At 42.9% G+C, this 23,003-nt stretch overlaps 1 protein-coding gene across 26 annotated transcripts in view; it reads right to left on the reverse strand.

Moving 5' to 3' along the window:
* Positions 1 to 22,569, reverse strand: part of TCF4 (transcription factor 4) — a 237,371-nt gene extending 214,802 nt beyond the window's left edge. For 3 of the 26 annotated variants that reach the window (XM_063320774.1, XM_063320764.1, XM_063320758.1), the window contains exons 1-2: positions 20,339 to 20,866; positions 18,535 to 18,607 (exon numbers count right to left, since the gene is read on the reverse strand). In XM_063320774.1, coding sequence (XP_063176844.1) covers positions 18,535 to 18,607; positions 20,339 to 20,641 — 376 coding nt within the window. In that variant the 5' untranslated portion in view covers positions 20,642 to 20,866. Of the gene's footprint in view, positions 1 to 18,534; positions 18,608 to 18,741; positions 18,761 to 18,962; positions 19,121 to 19,222; positions 19,369 to 19,477; positions 19,500 to 20,338; positions 20,869 to 21,019; positions 21,058 to 21,191; positions 21,274 to 21,961; positions 22,214 to 22,536 lie in introns of those variants that run through there. The other 23 variants (XM_063320765.1, XM_063320760.1, XM_063320773.1 and 20 more) reach the window with 19 other exon arrangements.
* Positions 22,570 to 23,003: the final 434 nt, after the last annotated feature.

Below are 23,003 nucleotides of genomic sequence, written 5' to 3' on the forward strand. Positions count from 1 at the left end.
AAACTCCACTGGGGCAAGTGCATGCATGCATCTGGGAGACGCAAATGTCTGGTTGACTTTTCCTATCAAAAAAGACATGTTCCTGTAGAGACATGCCACACGTTGGGGGAGGGGGACAGATGGAGAAGGGAAACATGCTATTTAAGTGCTGGAACAAGAACAAGTGAATATAAACTGGCCATATTTAAATTTTGTCAAAACATTACAATAAGATTTCTGGCCATCAGGACTGAGATGCTGGAACATTATTCCAAGACAATTTTTGGATCAAAAACCTTAACAATTTTAAGACAGAGCATGACAATCTAAGCAATGCCAGGCACCTGGACCTGCTAATCCAAAACCTCCCTTCCAGTCCTAACTTCCTTTCAAATACTCTAATAAATGGCATTGATACACATCCCCAAGTCTATAAACACCAAGGAAATACTTTGCAGTACAAGTCTTTCATTATGAAGTCCAACGGCTGGCAACTGAAGACACAAACGTGGGAATGATTAACTGCGAGTGGCCAGCCAGCTATCTATGGAGAGAAACTGCTCAGGAATGTGGGATTACCTGTTTTTAACAAATCCATTAGGTAAAACATTGTATTCTTTTCTGCGGTTACTTGTGAGATGCAATAGGAATCCCAGCTGTTCATGGGATCTTACCCTACAGTGTCTCATAATTCATGTGATTTACTCCGGAATACAAGGCGATACAACAGCCATTATGGTACTCACCAGCATGGCATCAGGCAGGAAAAAAAGGGTAATTCCTTTTGTCTTTCTACCAGAGCTTAGTTTGAACCAAGCACCAACTGAACACTGTAAGTATGACCACTGATGGCTCTTTTTGGTTATACATGTATATGTTTATTTACTTATTTATTAGAACAGTTGTTTTTTATCCAGTAAGGCTATTGTAAACATTTTTCTTAAATACCCACAAGAGCCTAAAAGAAAGAGTGGGAAACTAATGACCCATAGACAGGAATGGTTTCCAGCTTATTTTGTTGCAAACTGTTATCTCTGAGCTAAGAAAGCTTTCTAGTTTAAAATTTGCCTTTCTTCCAAAAAAGCCACAACCTTCTATGGCTACAGCAGGACAACCTGCAGTGCTCCAGAAAGGTCTTTGCCCACAGCCTAATAAACTTGAAGGCAAGAAGGGATCACTGCCTGAAATCATCCATGAGCCTTCGCAGAGCCCCCTTCACCCTACCAGGCCCATCATCACTGACCTTCAAGGAGCACTGTCTGGTTTGAGTCATTTCCTCCAGATTTTTCTGAATTCTTGAGTGCAATGGGAATATTTATTCCACTTGATGGGGAAAGTAATTCTGTTGATAATATGACACTTGCTAACAACTACAAAGTAGACATAGAGGCTTTATTTTTTTTTGCAAATGCGTTTGGACAGCAAAAACAATGATACAATTAACTTTAAATGTTAGAAACCAGTGGAAGATTTTATTTGCTAGGCAGCGTATACCAAAGACATGACACCCAGGTCTCTCCCTGCAGAAACTTTGTCTGAAGCTCAGCTCTTTCCAGAGGAAAATACCACTGAGGCTCACTCAAAAGGGAATTACTGGTAAGCTTCCTAGGTGCAAACTCTGAGCCAAAATTAATCTTGAGAAAATTAGATCCAACTCTATTCAGCAGAAGACAGTTAAGCCCAAAACTGCAGGACCCAACACCACTGAAAATGAGCTTTAATGGTTGGTACAACTAAAGGAAGTGGATGAATGGATGCTTACACACAGCAGATACTCCACAAGAGCTCAACATTGGTTTGTCTACCTAGACTTTAGTAAAGCCTTTGAGACAAGTTTTCCACAGCATTCTCCTGAAGAAACTGACTGCTCATAGTTGGATAGGCATACTCTTCACTGGGTAAAAAACTGGCTGGATGGCCAGGCCCAAAGAGTTATGGTGAACGGAGTTAACACCAGTTGGTAGATGGTTACAAGTGGTGTTCCCCAGGGCTCGGTATTGGGGCCAGCTCTGTTTAATATCTTTATCAATGATCTGGACAAGGGGATTGAGTGCACTCTCAGTAAATTTGCAGAGCACACCATGTTGGGCAGGAGTGTTGATCTTCTGGAGGGTAGGACGGCTCTGCAGAGGGATCTGTACAGGCTGGATCGATGGGATGAGGCCAATGGTGTGAGGTTCAACAAGGCTCAGTGCAGGGTCCTGCACTTGGGTCACACCAACCCCATGAATGCTACAGGCTTGGGGCAGAGTGGCTGGAGAGCTGCCCGGCAGAAAAGGACTTGGGGGTGTTGGTCGACAACCAGTGAATACGAGCCAGCAGTGTGCCCAGGTGGCCAAGAAGGCCAACAGCATCCTGGCCTGTACCAGCAATAGTGTGACCAGCAGGACTGGGGCACTGGCGAGGCCCCACCTCGAATATTGTGTCCAGTTTTGGGCCCCCCACTGCAAGAAAGACCTTGAGGGGCTGGAGCGTGTCCAGACAAAGGCAACGGAGCTGGTGAGCGGTCTGGAGAACAAGTCTGGTGAGGGAGCTGGGGGTGTTCAGCCTGGAGAAAAGAAGGCTGAGGAGAGACCTTCTCCCTCTCTACAACTCCCCTGAAAAAAGGTTGTAGCCGGGGGGGGGGGGGGGGTCGCTCTCTTCTCCCAAGGATCAGGCGATAGGACAAGAGGAAATGGCATCAAGTTGCGCCAGGGGAGGTCTAGGATGGATATTAGGAAAAATTTCTTCCCTGAAAGGGTTGTCAAGCATTGGAACAGGCTGCCCGGGGCAGTGGTGGAGTTGCCATCCCTGGAGGTATCTAAAAGCTGGGCAGACGTGGTGCTGAGGGACGTGGGTTAGTGGTGGACTTGGCAGTGCCAGGTTAACAGTTGGACTTGATGATCTTAAAGGTCTTTTCCAACCTAGACGAGTCTATGATTCTAAGATTAAGTTTACATTGGGGGCCTCTGGCAAACACCAGAATCAGAGAGCGAAAAACAAACAAATATTGTTATGCCTTAGCAAACCGTATTAATTTCAGAAATTACAACGTCTGAAACCAATGCCAACAATTAGGAATCAGAGATTGTCCTTTGGTTGTCATCTTAAAAGCTCAAAGAGGACTGTATCTACAGACCTGAAAGAAGATAATTATTGGTTAGACTTCTGTTTGTGACCATCAGAAATGTTACCTTAATTTGGCCTTAATGACCTATAATCTCTTTTAGCATATGGCTTTTAGAATGGTTATTATTCAGCTTGATCTATGGCTATAATGGAGCAGAACAGAACTGTGGGTATAATTAAAATAAGTTCCTGTAAAAGTGGAATATGTAGTACATTGCTAATGTGTAAATGACTAAATAACTTAATTAGGTGAAATGAAGTGCACTTACAACCACAGATGCTTAAGCCGAATCATGATAATGTTGTGTGTGTGAATATATTTTTTTAAATATGTTTATAACCCAAACAGTAGGACAAGGAAATACAAAGTGTACACTAGCTTAAAAAATTCGCTGCCATCTTTATAAGGGAAGTTTTCGTTACAAATTAATGTGAAGCTGGTAGAGAAAAATAATTTTTAAATCATTTCAAAACGCTGAAAGGAAACAACTTTTCAATAGGCTGTTCCAATCCCTGTAAGCATCTTCTCCTAGAAAAATCTCAAGCAGAGTATTTGAGAAAATTATTCTTCTGGGCAAGCCTAAAAGAATAAATAAATAAGTGGAGCCCTCCTTTCCCAAGCCCACCTATTCGTATCATGCCTTTCCATGCCTGTACCTATCTCCTTCATTAGCATGAGTATGTAGGGCAATGAAATGGATAAATCTGCAGAATATAGGCAGACAAAGAGCCCAGTCCTTCTCACAGGGAAAGCGGCAGGAAAATTCCCATTGCTTTCAATATCCAAAAGACCGGGTTCCAACTCGGGGGGAAAAGCACATAAAGTGCACTTGACGATTCAAAATATGGGACTGATCTTGACAGTCTTCCATCTGAGACTGTCAAACTGAATACGAGAAGCTCTAAAAATCACTTACAGCACTTGTATTCGTCGATTCATCCATATTCATTCTTCCTCTATCACTGAATCCTTACTGTAGGTGAATGTAACATAACCACGAGCATGATGAGGAGATGAATAAGACAAATTATTGGATGTGTGCTTGAAGGAGGCTTCAGCCAAATAAGCAACCAGGAAATGTGTACTTTAATTTTACAATGAAAGATAAAAAGGAAGGGTACAAAGCGGTACCTTCATAAGTACCTATGGAGCTGTGGCACATCTTCTTCCCGGAAAGCAACCATTCTCCTTCCTGCCCTCACTAAAATAAAGATATTTTAGATTTTATCCTATTAGTTTCCTAGCAGAACGTGAGATCCTCAGATAGCATAAAATGGCACAACTTGGTGGGCGTTTGTAGAGTTATGCTGATTTATTCCAGTTGTGGATCTGATAGATTATCTACATCCACCAGCCCTTCCTTCCGCATGTTACCTATTATTTTTTATTACTCAAAAGAAAGTCAAGGTTACCAAGTCGGAGTGCCCAGATAACATTTTCCCATCAGTTAACTTTCTCATATTTATTAATTAGCTGCCTCTAATGAGAAAGAGAAGTGCGATATTTGCAGTATTTCTGAGTGAGGCAGACACGAGGAAGTGTGAAAACCCACCAGAAAAACTGTTTGAGCACGGTTCATAAATCCAGTACTAGACAGTAAGCAGCCAGAATTTTTGATGATTCTCTGTAAGGAACTTTTCCAGTTTCCCCAATCAGTAAATGAGGTGTTCTTCCTTGAAGTCCTCTCAGGAAACTCTGATTAAATTAGAAAAGATCAAACCCCTTTTCAAGTTGAAAATCATTTGAAAATGCTACAACGAATGCAGAAGAGCAAAATAGCTCTTGTATGTAAGCAAACCCATTTTAAGGCAAAATTTGGACTGAGTCAAAAGTCTCAGAATAACTATTTGGAATCTGTTGCTATTAGTCACTGAGTTGGAATAAAATCAAAAGATGCTAATAATGGAGACGTGCATTCATGACTGCATAGACACCCTGCCATTCGGAAGGAGGCATTTTACAGGACGCGCTGTTAAGAAGGAGATGAAATGGCAACGCGGAGAAAATTTCCTCTCTTAGGGTATAAAGGAGAATTGTACCTCGCAGGAAGGGGAGAGGAGGTGTTTCCCTCTCCTGGGAAGTGTCACCCTCAGAAGAGACTCCATTTCGCATCTCCTCCTTGGGAGCCAACTGAAATCAATTAACTCTGCAACTGGAACCAATTAACCCTCTAAAATGCACAACACCAAACACAGTGGCAGTCTTTAATAAATATAATAAATGTAATAAATACATAAATAATAACATAAAGCACTGCAGTGAGAGACCACTTTTCCAGTCTATATGATGTGGGCTCTTGATTCTTCAGAGACACAAGAATGAAGGATTTTGTGTTCTAAAAAAATAAAAATTACAAAAAAAAAAATAAGGATTCAAGTAGAGCCGGGGGACCTTTAAGATGGGATTCATCTCATTTAGCTTTAGCCATCTCAAAAGCAGCCATCTAGTCACCGAGCTGCCTTTACAATCAGTATGAAGAGACGGGTGCCTTGAAAGAGCCATCTTAAACCCTTATCTTAAAAAGGGATAAGCCTCCCTATCTCTTTACAGACACCGTCTCTCCCCACCGACACGGGAGGCACCTAGATGATTACGTTCGATTAAGATGCCAGTCTTTGACGAAAGTCACAGTAGGCAAGATGGGTGCCATCTGTGAACGCAGGAGCAAGCGAGCAGCCCCGTCCTTCCCTTGCTTGCGTCCGGGAATTCTCCCATCGGCACAAATGAGAGACCAGGAAGAATGCTATTGCTCACATATATTTTAGTGTTATGTCTTATTTTTTTAAATTCACTTCTGTTTTTAGTTCAACATTGCTATTTTTCACATTGACTTCTGATAAATACAACAGGCAAATCTGAAAACATTCTACAGATTATCCATTCTCATTTTTGCTCTTGATTTCCTGCTGAACTAGGTCTTTTAGACAGCAATGGACAAGGAGGCGGCTTAGGCTGAAAAAATATGATTGTACCAATGTTACGAAAATGGCAAAGCGACTCCAGAGAGGGCACAGTGCTTGTGACCCCTCGCAAGTGCCCTGCGAAGGGACGGTCAGCGCAAGGGGTTTCATCCCACCCCTAAGGAGACCACTAGAAGTTTATTTTTTTCCAGCAGTGGGGATGGGACTGAGCTGAATGAGAGGAAACAACTTTATATTAAAAAGAATAAAGCGGCTTCTTTCATAATCCTGCACTTTCTATTTAAGCTCTTTCTATTTTGGATTAAGAAAATAACAATTCTCCATTAGGCGTGGCATTAGGCATTGCCCTGTTTACAAACACATCACAATTTTGCCCAATGGCAGAGCCAGAGCATTTATTTATATTTTTTTTCACTTAAGAATATGTTAAAAAACAGTTAGATATACATTTTTTTAAGCTTTAAATATCATAATTACAGTATAATAAATCTCATCATCTCTTTGTGGTCAGATACTATGGGTTCGATGGCCACATAAAACGTTCGGGCATTTACAGGCAGTGGGACTTCAGAAGCAGAAACATGCAAATAATCATCACCTTATCTGTTTTCTGGTTAAGTTTGGATTACAGTGTTTTCAGTTCCTTCCTCCATTCCTATTCCTTCGCTCCTAAATTTTAAATAGATAACCTCTTCTGCACCCTAAGCAAGGAAACACTGGAATTAAGGGGGTGAATTTTGACCCAAAGGCTCAAGTTACTGTACTGGTCAGATCCAAACGGCCATGAAATCCAGCAGTGGGGTTTTTCTAGGTGCAGGACAATCCTAAATGTTGGAAGGTGTTTTGCCTCTGCCCCACAGCACGCTCACCGGGCAACACCAGAGCTCTCTACCCTGGATTTGCACTGCAAAAAGACTAAATCTTACCCCACAGTCCTCAGATAATGAAGGTTTAATGAACTGCAATGTTTTTCCTGTCCTACAGAGCTTGCATTCACAAGTCCGAGGGAAAAAATAAAACCAAGTGAGTAACGGGGAAGAAACAGAGAAAATGAGATGACAAACATCTGGACAAGCTGGGACCCACATAAAGGTAAGATGTGATCCAATACTGCAGAAATAACCTGGACTCAACTGAATTCCCAAAAGACTTAAAAAGAAGTAAAACATGGGTTGTTAAATTATTTTTTTTTTAATATGACAGCGTTCTTTTACTTAAACTAAACTGGGTTTGTGGTTAAAAAGACATTGATAATTTACTGCCAATAATTTTGCTGTTAAGGATTTACGCCACAGCCAGGGAAGCAGCACTCGGCTGGAAAGGGGCATCTCCTGAACAACGCAGACGACGGAGAGCCCGTGTACTGACGAAAGCTGTCCTGAGCTGTATGTTTACTTTCTGATAATTGGTAATTTTGCCATGTTAACTTCCTAATTGGATATCAACACATTTTCAATATCTGTTGCACACTTCAGTCAGAGGCAGGGAGAAGTGAAGAAGCATCAGTATTTCACACTGACCAAACCGCTTAATCAAATCTTGACATGAGCATGAACCTGAAGCACTCTCACCACTATGTTGCCACTAGTGCCAATTAACCGCTTCAGTTTTAAAAGACAGAGAGAAGAGGGGGAAAAAAAAAGAAAAAAAAAGAAAGAAAGGATTATAAATGAGAAAAGGGGAAAGGAAAAAAGACAATGTCCATTAGTTAATAAGCTAGTTCATAAATTAAATGCTCTAATTTGTGGTGTTTACAAAATATCTAATTTTAGAAACGTGAATTTTCCTCTGTTTATACAACAAGACACAGTATTTCCTAAGTAAGTAAATCTTTCCAAAGAGTATAAAATCAACAAAGTGATTAGACACAGAAAACAGAAGTTAAGCAATGCATTTGCTAACAACTCTGATCCTGCAGAATAAAGCATTATCTAGTCTCTAATCAGGACTTAACACATAATTTTTCCCAAAGGACTGCAATGGACAAAATACTATTACAGAAAGTTGGCTTCGGAGAGCCCAGATTAGCACAAAGCACACAGGTGGTCCCGAACAATATGAGTTTAAGGCAAACCGAAACCAACTGCATTGGCAACAGCCAGTAACTAGTAGCTGATTAACTAGCTAGTTAGCCATGGCATGGGAAGATCAATCTGCAAGGTCTGACTAGAAAAACTGCATCAGTGGAACGTTAGCAAAATGAAAGCGTGCCTGACAGGTTCCACTCACATCAGGAATCACAGAACATGTAATTTATTTCTATTTATAAGAGCAGGAAAAAGCATTTTCCAAATATTTGCTTCCATTTCTCCTTCAGCCCTCTGCCGCAAACATTCAGATACAACTGAAAAAGTACCCTAGGTCTGAAATATAAATAATGTTTCAGAGTCAGGTGGAACCATACCACAGAATTGGTACTATTTCTCATGGAGGGGACATTCACAACCACAGGTTGACCACGCGATATTCATTGCAAAGGAGCAGATTTCAGAGAGGCTATGTCAGAACACTTGTCTAAATTTCGGGTAGATGGGATTTCTGTTGTATAAAATGTGGTGTGAATGAGGTTTTGCAGCACTGTTAAATCTTGAGAGTCCAAATCATCTCCCCTGTGCAGAGCCCAAGCTAAACCGTGAATCCTGGAGAAGCAGGAGGGGCAAAGAGCTGGGATCCTCCCGCAAAGGCGGCGGGGTGGGCTTCGGGGCGAACCCAGGACTCACTACGATGCTCTCACGGCCGCAGAACTTAATCAAGCCATTAGGCCACTTTCTGCCCTTCCAGGAGGTCTGGTGGTGAATCTGCCTTATCACGAATGCAGCAGTCTCATCCCTGCCCTTCTCTCAAAATCTCTGCAGCGTTTACCCAGTTATAAGGCTTAATGGACAGCAGTCATCTAAGGATAAGGAGCATCTCCTCCTGAGGCAACGCACCTTGAGCAGCACCGTGCTAAATATTTACTCGGCATTTCAGGATCAGCTGCTATGTGTCGTCCCCATAATTAAGCATGCAGATCTATAAGGAGCTAAAAATTATTTAATAATTATTTCTGTATTATAATTAACTGTACACTCAAGCTTCACGGCTGTCACTTCTCCCTTTAACGAGAATCCTCTCAAAACCAAAGAAACCTACGCTATAGGCTGCAGAACTGCCAGCAGAGATGGCCCATGCTCACGGGTACTCCCAAATCACGTTATCGCACGCATGTCTTTGTTTCTAAAATACTAAAAAAACCCCTCTTCCGTGAGGTTTCATTAGACAGCAGTATTTCAGCCTCTGCTCTGTCAGATCGCAGAGTCATTTCAAAGAGGGACCGTGCCCACAGAACAGCATCAGATCTGCACGGAGGCAAGAGGAGAGTCACGGGGAGGAGCGCTGCACATCCTATTCGTTTGGGGAATTTATTCGGGTTTCTTGTATTTGCAGAACAACTCGCTCCCAGGCTGGAAGTTTATATGCCAGCCTCCAGCCCAGTTCAAACGCTCGGAGCCAAGTCACAAACTTATCAGGAAGGTTTGTAATGGAAATGCTGACAGACCCTTAAGTCTAGTGGCACTGGCAGGTGCTCCCACAATACAAGAACATAATTCAATCAAGCTTTTGGCTGACGTCACGAAGCACAAAACAACTCAAATGCTTTATGAACAGTACCAGAACCCCTGAGATTCAATTACAGTCTTGATATTCGATCAGGAGTCATACTTAGCTGTTTTTAATATAACAAAACCTTTGTACCAGTTATTTATCAAATAGGTCGATCGTATTTATATGTACAGTCAGAGGAAAAAGCGCATCGTGCCGTGTTAACCTGACAATCCCAAATCTTCAGGAACAAGACAGGCTTTTATTCAAGAAAAACAGCACCAGGAGAGACTCTAATTTTCATATGCTACAGAACAGAAAGAACTGAATCCCTATTTTCTTAGGGATTACACATATGCCTAAGAATTCAGTGATTTCAATTTTTTTTTCCATTTTTGGACCCCTACAATTATCCTGGTGGAGGTACTGATCACTGCATAGTGAATGTAATATGCAATAGGGATTTTGTTTTGTGTGGGTTTTTTTTTTTTTTAAATAAACTTTGCTGGAAACCCACAGAAATAGCCAATGGGCCTGAAAGGATCTGCTGTGAGGGTAAGAATCCAAAGGTAAAAATCTCCAGTTTGAAGCCTCCCTGGTTCTGTGCTCTGCTGAACGAAGAGCCCCTTCTGCATCAGGCCCGAGAGGATCACCTTCTGCGGCTGGCCGCGCACGCACGACAATGCAGGGTGCCGTACACGCACACATGCACGATGAAGGAGAGTGCCAAGGGTGGCACTGGCAATAGGGAAGGGGCTGCCGGCAGCGTGGCGGCTCGCAGGCAGCGGGTGACAGCTTGCCATTGCTCACAGAGCCCCAGGCAAGGGCGACTTCGCTTCTCCCAGCAGCCAGAGAGCGCGGGAGCCTCGGCTCCCCTGCCCTGCCTCGGCACAACGCGGGCACCCACGCCAGGGCTGCCAGTGTCCCTTTGCGGCGGTGACTTATGTGCCGACGCAAATTTCAAGTCAAACCCTGAATGAAGGAAATGAAGCCCAGCTGCCAGGCCCACTGAAAACACAAGCAGGCTTTCGGCGAGGCCACCGAACACACAAGTGCAGCGCCCGGCATCATTCCCCAGAACCCCGCTGAGAGAGCGGAGCAGAAGGCACCGCCAAGTGCCAGATACAGCGTCTTAACCCCGGAAGCCTTTTCACCAGGTGAAAAGAAAATCATTATATTCAACAAATCAAGTCTTAGGGGATTAGACAAATTCCACCAGAGTACTCTGCAAATACAGCAGCGCGCGTGAAGCGTTGTTTCCAAAATAGATCAATACCCAGCGCAGACAACAATAGATTGCAGCTACGTATTGTCATTACTACCAATAGTCGTCTTGAAAGACATCCTTAAACGGCGACTGTCACAATAGCTCTCACTTGAACAATGCTGTTACTGCACCTTCACATGAAATACTTTCTCACCACTCTAAAATCCACCACGATAAACCCATTTTTAAATACACCTGGTTGTTTGATATGCAGATCAACTGCACTAGTGTTTACCTTGGCAGATAGAGCAAATATGCCAACCTTTCTCAACACTTTTCCTATCTCTGTAAGTTTGCTAAGAAAAGAAATTACACAACAGCCTTTGAAAACATTAGAAAAATTATCTAAGAATTTGGTCATTGCCACCCCTCTGCTCTGCCAAGAAGCAGTAGGCAGAAAGCTTTCACAGCAAACAGCTTAAAGAAGAAAATTTAGCAGGCTAGTGTTACGAGACCGCAGACTTGTGCCCCACCTCAAACCCCGAAGTCAGAGGTCTGAAAACCTTTGAGCGGCACAAATGGTTAAGAGGCAGATTTCGGCATTTGGGCTCGATCCCATGAGGCACACGATATCTCCCAGATGACAAAAAAAAAGTGGCAGCCCCTCAGCATCTCAGGGCCTCAGACTGATGGGCAGCATCAGCTGCGAAAAGGCAGATGAGGAAATTTGGTAGTGACTTTTACTTAGCAGTTAATAGTACAGCATAAATAACACCAAATTAAATTATTCAAGGGACTCGTTTGAACTGTTGTTATTCCTCCTGTCTTCCAAGGTGCAAGAGGAACTCTGCGGACTATCTGCAGGCACTGGCAGATGGTACATACTATTACATGTATATTAATTTTATATGCCTCCATCTTCAGCAGGACATGTCAAACATTCCCACTCTTCTCTCTGATGACCGCACAGCGAGCTTACTTCAACTAGACGTTTGTCCGAGCAACGCCAGTACAATTTGGCTGGGGGGATGCGTCTCGCCTCGCCTTTGCCAGCCAGAACACGGCGAGCTACGCCTCGGCAAATCGCTGGCTCCTTTGGCAGGGACCAGAAAATGATTCACAGCGCTGATCTGAACCGCCCCGGGGCCAGCTCTCCTCTGCCGGCTACCCGGAGCCCTAGGAGATGTAGGCACCTGACTTTCGTAAGGCTGCAATTTCATCAGCTTCAGAACAATAGGCTGCCTCCCATTCGGGACATAAAAAAATAATTTGCACTTCTTGAAATGTAATTTTTCTCCCTTCTTATTCTACTTTGATGATGTCCACCTCCCTGGTATCATTTATCTGGGAGAATTTTGGTAAGAGATCTTTAAACCATTACAAACACATACCCTGTTCCTTATTAAACAATTGCAGATCTGTTATCTTGGCTTATGGGAACTGATCTAAATAACATCATGATATCAAACACTGAAAACCACAGGCCTGGGGCCACCGGGGCTCTACTCTCTTTCTGGGCCTTGCAAAGACACAAATTTCCAGATACAAAATGTAGTTTACCATTAGAAGTAAATGTTTGATCTGTAAAGATTACAAAATGACTTTGTTTATCATAGCAGATGAAAAAAAAAAAACGGAATAATTTTAAACTCAAAACAAAACTGTTTATATGACAGCTTTTACTGCTCCATGATTCTGTGCATTTAAGAGAGATTCAAGCAATTAACAGCATAAACTTTCATTACATAGTTCTATTATATATGTTTATGTGACTTAGTTGTTCATCTGTTATTTAAGTGATTTCCTCATTACTATAGTATGGTAAAGATATTTGCTGATCTTGTCAAAAAACGTCAAGCAGTTTGTTCGCAACATTCCTGGGATCCCAAAGTGTGTGCTTAAATCCTTTTACTTACTAGGCAAGTAAAATATCAAAGCAACTCCAAATTCAGTTTAAATCGCGGGGGGGGGGGGGGGGGGGGGGGGGAGGGGGGATAAAAATAATAAGCTAAATCACATGTTCAATTTGCAGAAGCCAAAAAATAAGTGTAAGTGGTGAAGTATTAAAATTTGTGTGAGCTGGTGTTCAGGAGATGCACAGGCTGACAATTGTTTGTGCCTATTTCATGTTTCTTGGGAATTCAGTCAATGGGAGCTGCGTGTGCCTATGACAAGAATCAATATGAATTTGGGAGTGGCAGGAGCACAAGTCTAATGGGAAGACGCCAAATTGTACCTCACATGCTCCCAGATGCCTTTTGTTCCCACATCCCTTACTGAACACGTTACACAAGCTTTGTACTCCTACTTAATTCCAAGTCAGACCTAAGTTCACTGGTTTAACAGATACACTTTGTTCACAGATACCTCGTATCCACGGAATAATCAAAACCATTATTTCTGTTCCTGCTAAATTTGGCAATGGCATGCACCAGCGTCTCTTCCAAGTGACATTTGGCTGGATCTGGCCCCCAAGCATTTCGGTCTCTCAGACAGTTAATGTGTATGTTTTTGAATTATTAAATATATTCAGGAGCCTTGACAAGGTAGACATGCAATGATTATGACACAAAGTATTTTAAAAAACGCTACAGTATCCAACAGGCATGATTGAAGTGTTTCAGATACAATTCTCTTAGATCAGATGCAATGGAACCTTTTTGCTGAGAATTTGTTTAGACCCTCTTCCATTTAATAAGGCTAGTTGTCTTCCAAAGACAGAAGTCAAGGGGATTCATGTCTTTTTCTTTTTTTAATTACCAAGACAGGACTTAGCTCCAGATTTAAATCTACGTGAGGGATTGTAGGTGGCTGTGCCTCTGTAACGTCCTCTGCAGGATGCACTCCGTTTGCCCCTGCGAGCAAGATACAAACTCCAAAGTAACCTCTCTTCTTCGTAACTAAATATTTAGCTCCTCCAAGTATGCACTACGGCGTCTCAGGCCAACTCAAATACCATAGCGTGGGTCTTTCTCTGCCCCCACAGTACTCTCTTTAATAGGAGTCGGAGGGGAGGAGGATCGAACGCTTCGCAAGTAAACATAGCTGGAAGGATGGGAGGTAACTAGCATTCTTCTTCTTCTTAATCATAATTACGAAACATTAGGGATGAAAAATATGGAAGCAGTTGCCTTTGCATATCTACATAGCTAAAGCCTGGAGGATTTTTCAGCAGGCAGACCAAGAGAGGGGCACGAGGAAGCAGAGCGGCGGGCTGGCAGCAGCAGAGCCGGACGGGGCGAGGGGCCGGAGCTCGGAGGGGCCGTGCCCTGCGCACCGGAGACCTGGAATGCCACCTGGCAAACGGAGGAACGTGGTGCAACACACAAGCAAAGCCAACACCCAAATTCGATCATAATTTACAGTGTTTTCTGACATAGACCATTACAAAGGCGGACTACCCTTCAGAGTCACCTGTGTAATTGCAATAGCTACGTACCTACCACACTGTTCTTCCTTCATTATTAAAAGTACTTCTCTGATGCAGATGCTCAAAATTTCTCATGTATTAATTTTTTCTTTTGAATGTCAATTCTGCATTATAACCCCCAAAATAAATCACATTCTTCCCAAATCCTCCCCAGTAAAGGGTGTATTCTTCCCTAGCACACACAGGCGTTGTTATTCCTACTGTCGCTAACGGGACCTGCGCACGCATCCTGAGCTGTGCCCAACCTGAGCCGCCACCAAAACCTCTTCAAGACAGAGATTGTATCTAACTTCAGTTTTTCTGATGATCACCAAGAAGAGCAAAATTGTGCACCTTTCCCAGAAGGCCACACTCCAAAAATTGAACTGTACTTTAAAAACTGGATTTCGTTATAATTTACTCAGACATATCCATAGTAAAAAAAAAAAAAAAAAGAAACTTCAAATGAAGCTGAATTTGTGATTCCCTAGTTCAAGATGTATTAATTTGTAATCGCTGTTATTTTAATGCAGGACAAGCCCTAATCAAACTAATGCAAAATTAAAAGCAAGTCTTTAAATCCTTTAAACTGACAGCTTTATTCAATGATGTCTGTGCAAGCAAAGATTTTAGATATTAATTTTTTTTGTGCAATAGGAATGGCCAATCACGAGAATTCAGTTATTCTACTGCTACTCACACCCACACAATATTCAAACATATACATAGTGGGCAATCTATAACAGATGCTTGAAAACTTAGGTAAAATTAAAGACTTAAAATAGAAGCAGCAGAAATTGAACATAATCAGGAAGATGTGGGCTTTGATTATCAGTTCGGCACCTGAAATATGCCAAATGTGACAGACCTAGCGAATTCTTTAGTACCACAATTGTCGAAAAACTGCTTCAGAATCCATTCCCAAAATCAAGCACCGGAGATCATCATCTTCCCCTTATTTTACAATAGCTCGCACTTAGATTATGACAAATGCTTTTCCTGTGGAAGCTAAGGTAAACTATTCAGAAAAATTTTAGAAGATCTGGGAAAATTTATTTTATTTTGGCAACTGTCCTAAAAAAAGGAGAAAAAAAAAAAAAGAAACAAAAGGAGGGGGAAAAAAACACCAAACCAAAACCAGAAACCCCCCGCTTCATTCTAATGGACGTGTATTGTTCAATTTAAGTAACAGGTATTAAATCACTTTACAAATACAATATAAATTTGAGGTAACTCCAGGAGAGTTTTTTTAAAAATAATTCCAGTCTTCACCAATTCCCCCTGTTAAGGTCAGAGTCTCTAAACCAGCATGGCTGAATTGTTTTAGTGCTCTCTGCTGAACACCTGCAAACATCAAACAAAAACTCCTGGTCCTTTACTGGGTTGACAAAAGCCTTTCATGTGAAAAATGCTCCATGGGAATGTCACGGCTGTGGCTCAGGTTACATTCCTTTCTCCCTTGCAGCCCTCACCATTTCTTAACATGGTAAGAAGCCATGTTTGTGAAATTAAAGATTAAAAGGAAATGTGGCTTTACTTTATTTTCATTCACACATTACAAATCACAATAGAGCATCATATATTAGATGAGTAAAAAGTTATTAAGATGACTTTAAGCATGAAATATTACCACACTTCCTAAAGTACAGTTAGTTTCACTTCACTGCTTGGGATTACTTTGGGGTCGGGTTTTTTTTTTCCCTCCCCTCTTATAAGACAAGTTTCAGTTTAATGCAGAGGAATGACATCTGTGGTTCCACATCTCAGTAAATATCATTTTTAAAAGAGGACCGTTAAGAGAAGGTCAGCTCAAACTTCAGAAGGGCATCTGGCCAGAAGGAGGAACGGGCTGCATTCGGATGGCTAAAATTTCATATTATCAATACACGTAATTAGAATAATAAACCGTGTTCATGTATTATTAACGGAGCTATCTTTAATCCTTCCATACAGTAACAGAAAACATCTCTTGAAGCAGTTGTCTGGGCGCTATCATATCAAATGCGAATTTCTCGAGTCCTGGCTCATTAGAAGCCCGCACAGCACATATTCTGAAGGAGCCAGCCCCTGGCACACAGCTGGCTGGCCAGCAAGAGCAGGGGAACAATAGCCACGCTTCTCCTGCACGCAACTCTCCCTCCAGGCCACACACCCACCCTCTCCCTGAGTACCAGCGAGGGGCAATTCACCGGTGCCTACACTCAGACAACTTTTTCAGAATCCCTGGTCGCTCCCGACAAAACTCCCCCTCTAATAACCAAGCAACAGCCATTTAGGTAGCAAATTCAGAATGATTTTCCCTTGGAAGAGCGTACCCTGTGCTGCATGCCATTGTGCAAACAATCTACCAACACGCAGGATACGCTCCTTTATCAGGCAGGGTACTTCATCCTCCACCACCACAGACCCATGGATTCAAGCATTTACATGTTGTTACAGTGTGGGAGGATTCAGGTGCTATTTTAAACGGCCTGTATCTTAATATTCCTAACTTACTTCAGCTCATTAAATTATTTGTATGTCTAAAACGATGCGTCAAAGTTACTTCAATGCTTTCAGATTTAGAGACAATAAAAAACAACATAACCCCTCGATTTCACTCACTCTTCAGATTTGCTATCCTGTGGTATTTCTGAGCAAAATGACTTCGTAGATGAGGTTTACGATGCATTTATTAAATATAACTATCTAGTCAATTGCTGTTAGACCGAGTGTTAGTTGCTGCATTGACTGGTATATAAGCATGACAAATTGATTTGTCTGGCACAAACACTCCTTGCTTATCTCCAGTGAAAACAAGTATAGTGAATATTATGTATTCGGTTAAATCAGTTATTAAGATTACGTAATTAAGAAAATGACAAAAAACAGGACTAAAATCTTCAGCTTGTGCGATATAAGGCAAACTACGTTTGGAAAGTTAGTCAAACCTAACAGTAAAATTCTCCAAGTCACTATATTCATAATATAGCCAAATTTGCAAAGATAAAACAAAACCACATTATTATTTTGAAAGTCTGAATAGAATAAAATTCACAAAATGAGTGCTTAATAATTGTAGGCGGCATCTAGTATCTTAACAATGTATATTACAGACTACCCTCAAATTAGGAAGTCCTTCTTTGGAAATAAAAAGTTAATCGACGTACTAGTGTATTGAATAAAAATGGCTATACCGAATAGACAGAAGAGGTTCCTTTAATTGAGTACAAACTGCAAATACCAGGCATGAAACTATATGCAATGACGTGTTTATATCTAGATATCCACTGGCAGTTTGCAGTGAAGACTTGTCCAAATTTACCATCTGATTTAGAACAGTACTCTGCGTATAACAATACTACGTACAGTGTGTTGGTATGTGTAATCGCCTGTGCTTTTAAAACACTGCAACTCTCTACCCGGAGATGGTTTTGTGTCCTGTCCAAAACACCACATCCGCAAGGCAGGGAACCCTCTTAAATGAACTTAATAGAAGAGCAAGGAAATCTCAAACGCGTAAGTATCTTTGCTAGTTTTACTTCTAATTTGTCAGGCATATAAAAGCCTCTATATAAAACTTTAGTTGCCAGACAATTATTGTACACATATGTTCTACCGCAAAGAGCCCTGAGATTTCTTTTGTCATCAAACAGGACTCCTGTTTTTATGGAATGCAGAAGTTGCCCATCTAGTACTACTACAGCCAAATAAACAAACACACAAACAAACAAATCCTCCAGTTAAATTTCAGGGACTCTTCAAAAGCAGTCAAATATTTAGAAAGAAAATGCCCTGCCTTCCACCAGGAAAAGAAACGAGCCTGAAGATTTTAATTCACCGAAAAATATTCCATCAGCAAACGGTGATCTCTAATACTAAAGAGTTCTTTTCCCGGAAGAGGTTGGTGTTTATACTCGGATACTTGCTTATTTATTTATTTAATTCAAGCAGACTTCCATTCTTATTCGCAAAATTAATTCTCACACAAGACGTTTTGCTTATAATTCCTGACATACAAAAGATAGCATCTGAAACTGTAAATAAAAATCTCCAATGCTCAATTGAAAAAAGAAAAAGATTTAAACTATCTCACCTTGAACAATTATACAGAGGAGAAGTTCAGGGTTTTTTTTTTTAAATCATAAATGTATGGAAATTACTGTGAAAATGTCACAGTCTTGTGGAAATAATAATAATAATAATAGCCAGTGCTTAGGAATAATTCTGCTCCAATCCAAATGAATCTGCTCCCCAGAAGAGATCACCGCAACCACAACAAAGGTAATGCCTATGGATAAATAACTAACAACAATTTAACTACATACAAAACAAAAATTTTACATACTTGAGCCAGTAAAATGTCCACTTGCCAAGGAAGTTGGTCCATTTTTCCCACTGCTCACAGGAGGTGAAAACATCTAAAAAAAACAAAGAGGCATTACTACTGGAAAACAAGAGATTCCCGAGTCCACTGTTAGTCAAAAGTTCCTTCCACATTCGCTGTGAGCTACGTTAATAGTTCGTCTACCACGAAACATCGTCCCCCACAGACCTGAAAACGAGTCAATATTTCTTACAGCCCCCACCAGCCCTTCACCACCACCAGCACGTTTTTATTAGGCTCATTAGCTCCCCAAACAATATTCGCTTCCCGAAGAGTTTGAGCAAGCCCGGTCCCCAGCAGCGTTATCCAGGCTGGGAAGCGGGGCTCGCTCCCCTCTCCAACTCTCACGCTGACAAAGGCGAAAAAAGTTTGGTTTTTTTTGTTGAAACCTTGGCCATAAACGTAGCAATGTCCATTTCCATCCCGCTTTAGGATTTGCCTGTCATATGTGAACCCGAATAATAATAATGCAAAGTGCCACCTGCCCTAAATTCTCATTTCGTCTCTAACACGAGAGCAATTTGAAGCAAGGCTCTCTCCCTCTCCCCCTCTCTCTCCCTCTCTCTCGCTCCCTCTCTCTCTCCCTAGCATTTATTTCGACCCTAATTGGTTTCTCTCTTCTTCGACGTGTCTAGTGGATAATACGCACCTTCCCTGAGTCAGAGCCTGCAAAAAGCGAAGGAACAAATGGAAAAAGTGCAACAAGCAAAGAGGGGGCTGCGAAGCTGCCTCAGGCTACGTTTCCTGGCCAAACTTCCCCAAGCCATCCCTCCCAAGCCAAGGCTGGAGCAGCAGCAGCACCACCAGCCTGAAGCAGCCCCATTTCCACGGGGGGGGTGGGGGGGGTGGGGAGTAGGGGGGGTGTCGGGGCTTTGCAGGGTGTTGCTGGGCTTTAGGAACGTACATGCATCTCCCAGCAAACGGAGTCTCCCCCGAAAGAAATAAATAACGGGACAGATCGAGCCTCCTGACATATTGGGGGGGGGGGGGGGGGAGGAAGGGGATGGGGAGAGGAAGGAAGGGGCTGGGAGGGGGGGGGAGCCTGACAAAACTAGACAAGTGCACACGTCCGGATTAACGTTTGGCCTCCAAACCAGCCCGGCCAGCAGCAGCCCAAAGAGACAAAAAGTACTTTTTTTTTTTTTTCTTTTAAATAAACAAAAAAGCACCATCTAGCTGGGGGGCTTCGGAAAAGATTGGAGCAGTTTTAATGACAGCAGAAGCCATATGAGATTTCAGTGAAAACTTTAAACTGAGACAGTCATGGATTTCTTTGCACTTTCCATGTGCCAAAAAATGAAACAAGGGAAGAACTGAAAATAGAATATAAGCAACTAATTAGCAATTAATTAGTTCATGTGCCAACAATGCTATAAAACATAAAGCACAATAAAAGTGCTAGATATTGTTATTAACTAATGATGAGAAATGTTCGGTTTTAGGGGCGTCTCTTTTCGTATGAATTATTTTAGACATCCAAGACATTAAAATAAGCTCTGAACGCAATTGCATCTCCCATCACATACAATAAGGAATAATAAAAAGACTCTAATTTTTGGTTTTCTTTTTTCTTTTTCTCATTTTTATAAGCAAAAAGATATTTAGCATGGTTCTAGCTGCTGATTAAAAATTGCCCAATGTACTTAGATCACAGTTTTGTTTTGGTTTTGTTGGTTTAGTTTTTGGGTTTTTTTTTTTAGTTTAACAGATCAGCTAGAAGATATTTTTTTTACAGCTGTTGTTAATTTCCACCGTTGTTTCTTACCGCACTGAAATCCAGTAAATCACTCAGTTCTTTGTCCGTCCCTAAGGCAGCCATTCGCTGTTGGTGATGCATTTTAGCAAAATCACACAAACCTAGAAACATGGAAATAACCGCAATCAGAAACCCAGTCCCGAGCCTTGCAGGAAACACAATCGGATTTTTCAGGGGGGTGGGGGTCGGGGGTGGGTAGTTGAGAAGAAGGGAGGGAAAAAAGATGGAGGGGCAGCAAAAACAACAACAACAACAAGAAAAAAAAAAAAGCGATATTGTATTTCCAAAGAGGCGATCGAAACCCGGTAACATCCACTCTAAACCCAAATCCGGAGGAGGAAAAAAAAGAAAAAGCCTCGCTCCCGGAGCATCATTTGTGCAACAGGAGGTTCAGCGAGGAATGAATGAGGATCCCAGAGAAGAAACTACAGCCATCCGCTCCCAACTTTTTCCCTTCTCCTTCTTCCACGCAAAGTAGCGTTTAGAGGCAGAAACGGCAAACAGCGATAACAGCAATGAGAAGAAGGAAAGAAAAAAAAAAAAAAAAATGCAAAGTCGCAGGCTACGGAGGCGCCGGTGCGGAGGGACGCGGGGCGGGGGTGGCGGGGCCGGGAGGGAAGCAGAGAGCAGCCTTTGACAATTAGCCCCAATTTCTAATTTGCGGAGAGGAGGGGGGTTAATAGCAACAACCCGGGAGCGGCTTCGGGCCTGTGCGGAGTCATCGGTTCCCTGCGAGCGCCGGGGGAGGGGAGGGAGGGCGGGCAGGGAAGGAGGGAAGGGGCGCGGAGCCGAGCGCGGAGCCGAGCCCGGGGCGCGGAGGGGCGCGGAAGGGAGCGGGGCCGGCGGCGCGCCGCCTCCCTACCCGCCGATCATGGAGCTGCAGATCCCGGCCAGCCGCCGATCCCGCCCGCGCCGCACTTTTCCGGGGATTATACTTTAAATTTCCCCAGCTCCCGCACATACACATGGCAAAGCCAGTTTATACGAGGCTGCAAATACACGTGATGCGGGGACTTTGCCAAGAGGAACAATATTTTTTCCCCTTGTATTATCCAGTCCATTTTTTTTTTTTTAATTCTGCTTTGTTTTGGTTTGTTTGCGATTCCCCCCCTCCCCCCCCGTCGCCTCCTCCCCGTGCCTACAGCTAAATTTCAAACGCGAGGTTGTCGATTTCCAGAGAGCATTGCTGCAAACTTTGCAAAATCAGCCCTTTGATTCGCTTTACGCTCAAGTTTCTGGGGACGATGCCAGCGGCCCCCTCCCCCCCGCCCCCCCCAGCATGTTATACTTTTTATTTTACATTTTGCTATTGCAGGCCCGACACACTCCACAAAAACTAGTTCGACTTCATTTTCCGGTAGGAAAGAAAGCACCGACTTATCGCGTTTAGCGTTTGCACCTTAGTGTATATCTCACACGTGTAATTACACCGTGTATATACAATGTATATTTATCCACACGAGCAAGTCTGTGTGCACACACACGCGGTGTGCTTCCTATTTGCATTTACACATCGAATAACTTGCACCTCTTTTTAAATAACACACTGGGATCGACAATTGTTAAAAAAAAAAAAAAGAAGAAAAACAAAAAACACAGACAAGTTACTCTAACAGTAAATTGTAACTTTACCTTAAATGGCCACAAATATGTTCACAATATTCCAAGGGGGGAAAAAAAAGGAACAAAAATAAAAAAAAAAATAAAAAAAAGAAGAGAGGAATCTTCTGCCAAAGTGCTTTATTATCTCACACGTGTGTGACCCTCCAAAACCACGAAAAAGTACTGTAAGTGTCAGTCCTGCTCCGGGGTACTCCACAGCTTTACAGGCACCCTACACCTGGCTTTGTTGGGATTTGGGGTTCCCGACCACCAAACGCCCGCCACCAGTTCCCCCACCCAGACAGCCGAGCCGCCAGCCAGCCAAAAATATATTAAAAAAAAAAAAAAAAAGGAAAAAAAAAAGAAAGAAAAAAAAAAAAGAAGGTCCGACAACTTTTCCCTCTATTGTTTTTACAAACACATGGTGACTGACAAACTGCGAGCGCCGTGGCGGCTCGGGGACTTTCCCCTCCGTCCTTCCTTAAGAAAAAAAAAAAAAAAAAAAAAAAAAAAAAAAAAAAAGCGAAAACCCCCCGAGCGAGCGCGGAGCCGCCCGTCCCAAACTTGTTCCAAGTTTACAGCGCTCTCCTCCTCCTCCTCCTCACCACCACGGCCTCCCCCGCGGAGACGCGGATAATAGCATCTTTCCCTGGAAGACACATCGCCAGCCGCTCACATCCGGGCAATGCCCGCCGCCTTATAAGCGCCGCCGCCGCCGCCGCCGCTCGCAGACAATGACGAGGAGGGAGGGAGGCGGGCGGGACGGCGCGGCGCGGCGCGGGGCCACCAAGATGGAGGGGCCCGCCGCCCCCCGGCCGCGCCGCGCCGCCGAGCCACGCGGGGTGGGGTGGGTTAGGGGGGGTGCGAGGTGCTGCTGCCCCGGGCTGGGGGGGGGATGTGTGTGTTTTGATTAATTTTTTAAAAAATATATAATGTGAGCAGAGCGCGTGATTCTGTTGGTGCGCAAACAGTTCCTGAAAATTGAAATGGGAAAGGGCAAAGGGAGCAAACGAGCCGGGGGGGGGGGGAAGACCAAAGGAAGGGGGATGTGCAGGCTGGGGACAGGCTGCAG

Source organism: Chroicocephalus ridibundus, chromosome Z (assembly GCF_963924245.1).
Source record: "Chroicocephalus ridibundus chromosome Z, bChrRid1.1, whole genome shotgun sequence".
Lineage (NCBI taxonomy): Eukaryota > Metazoa > Chordata > Aves > Charadriiformes > Laridae > Chroicocephalus > Chroicocephalus ridibundus.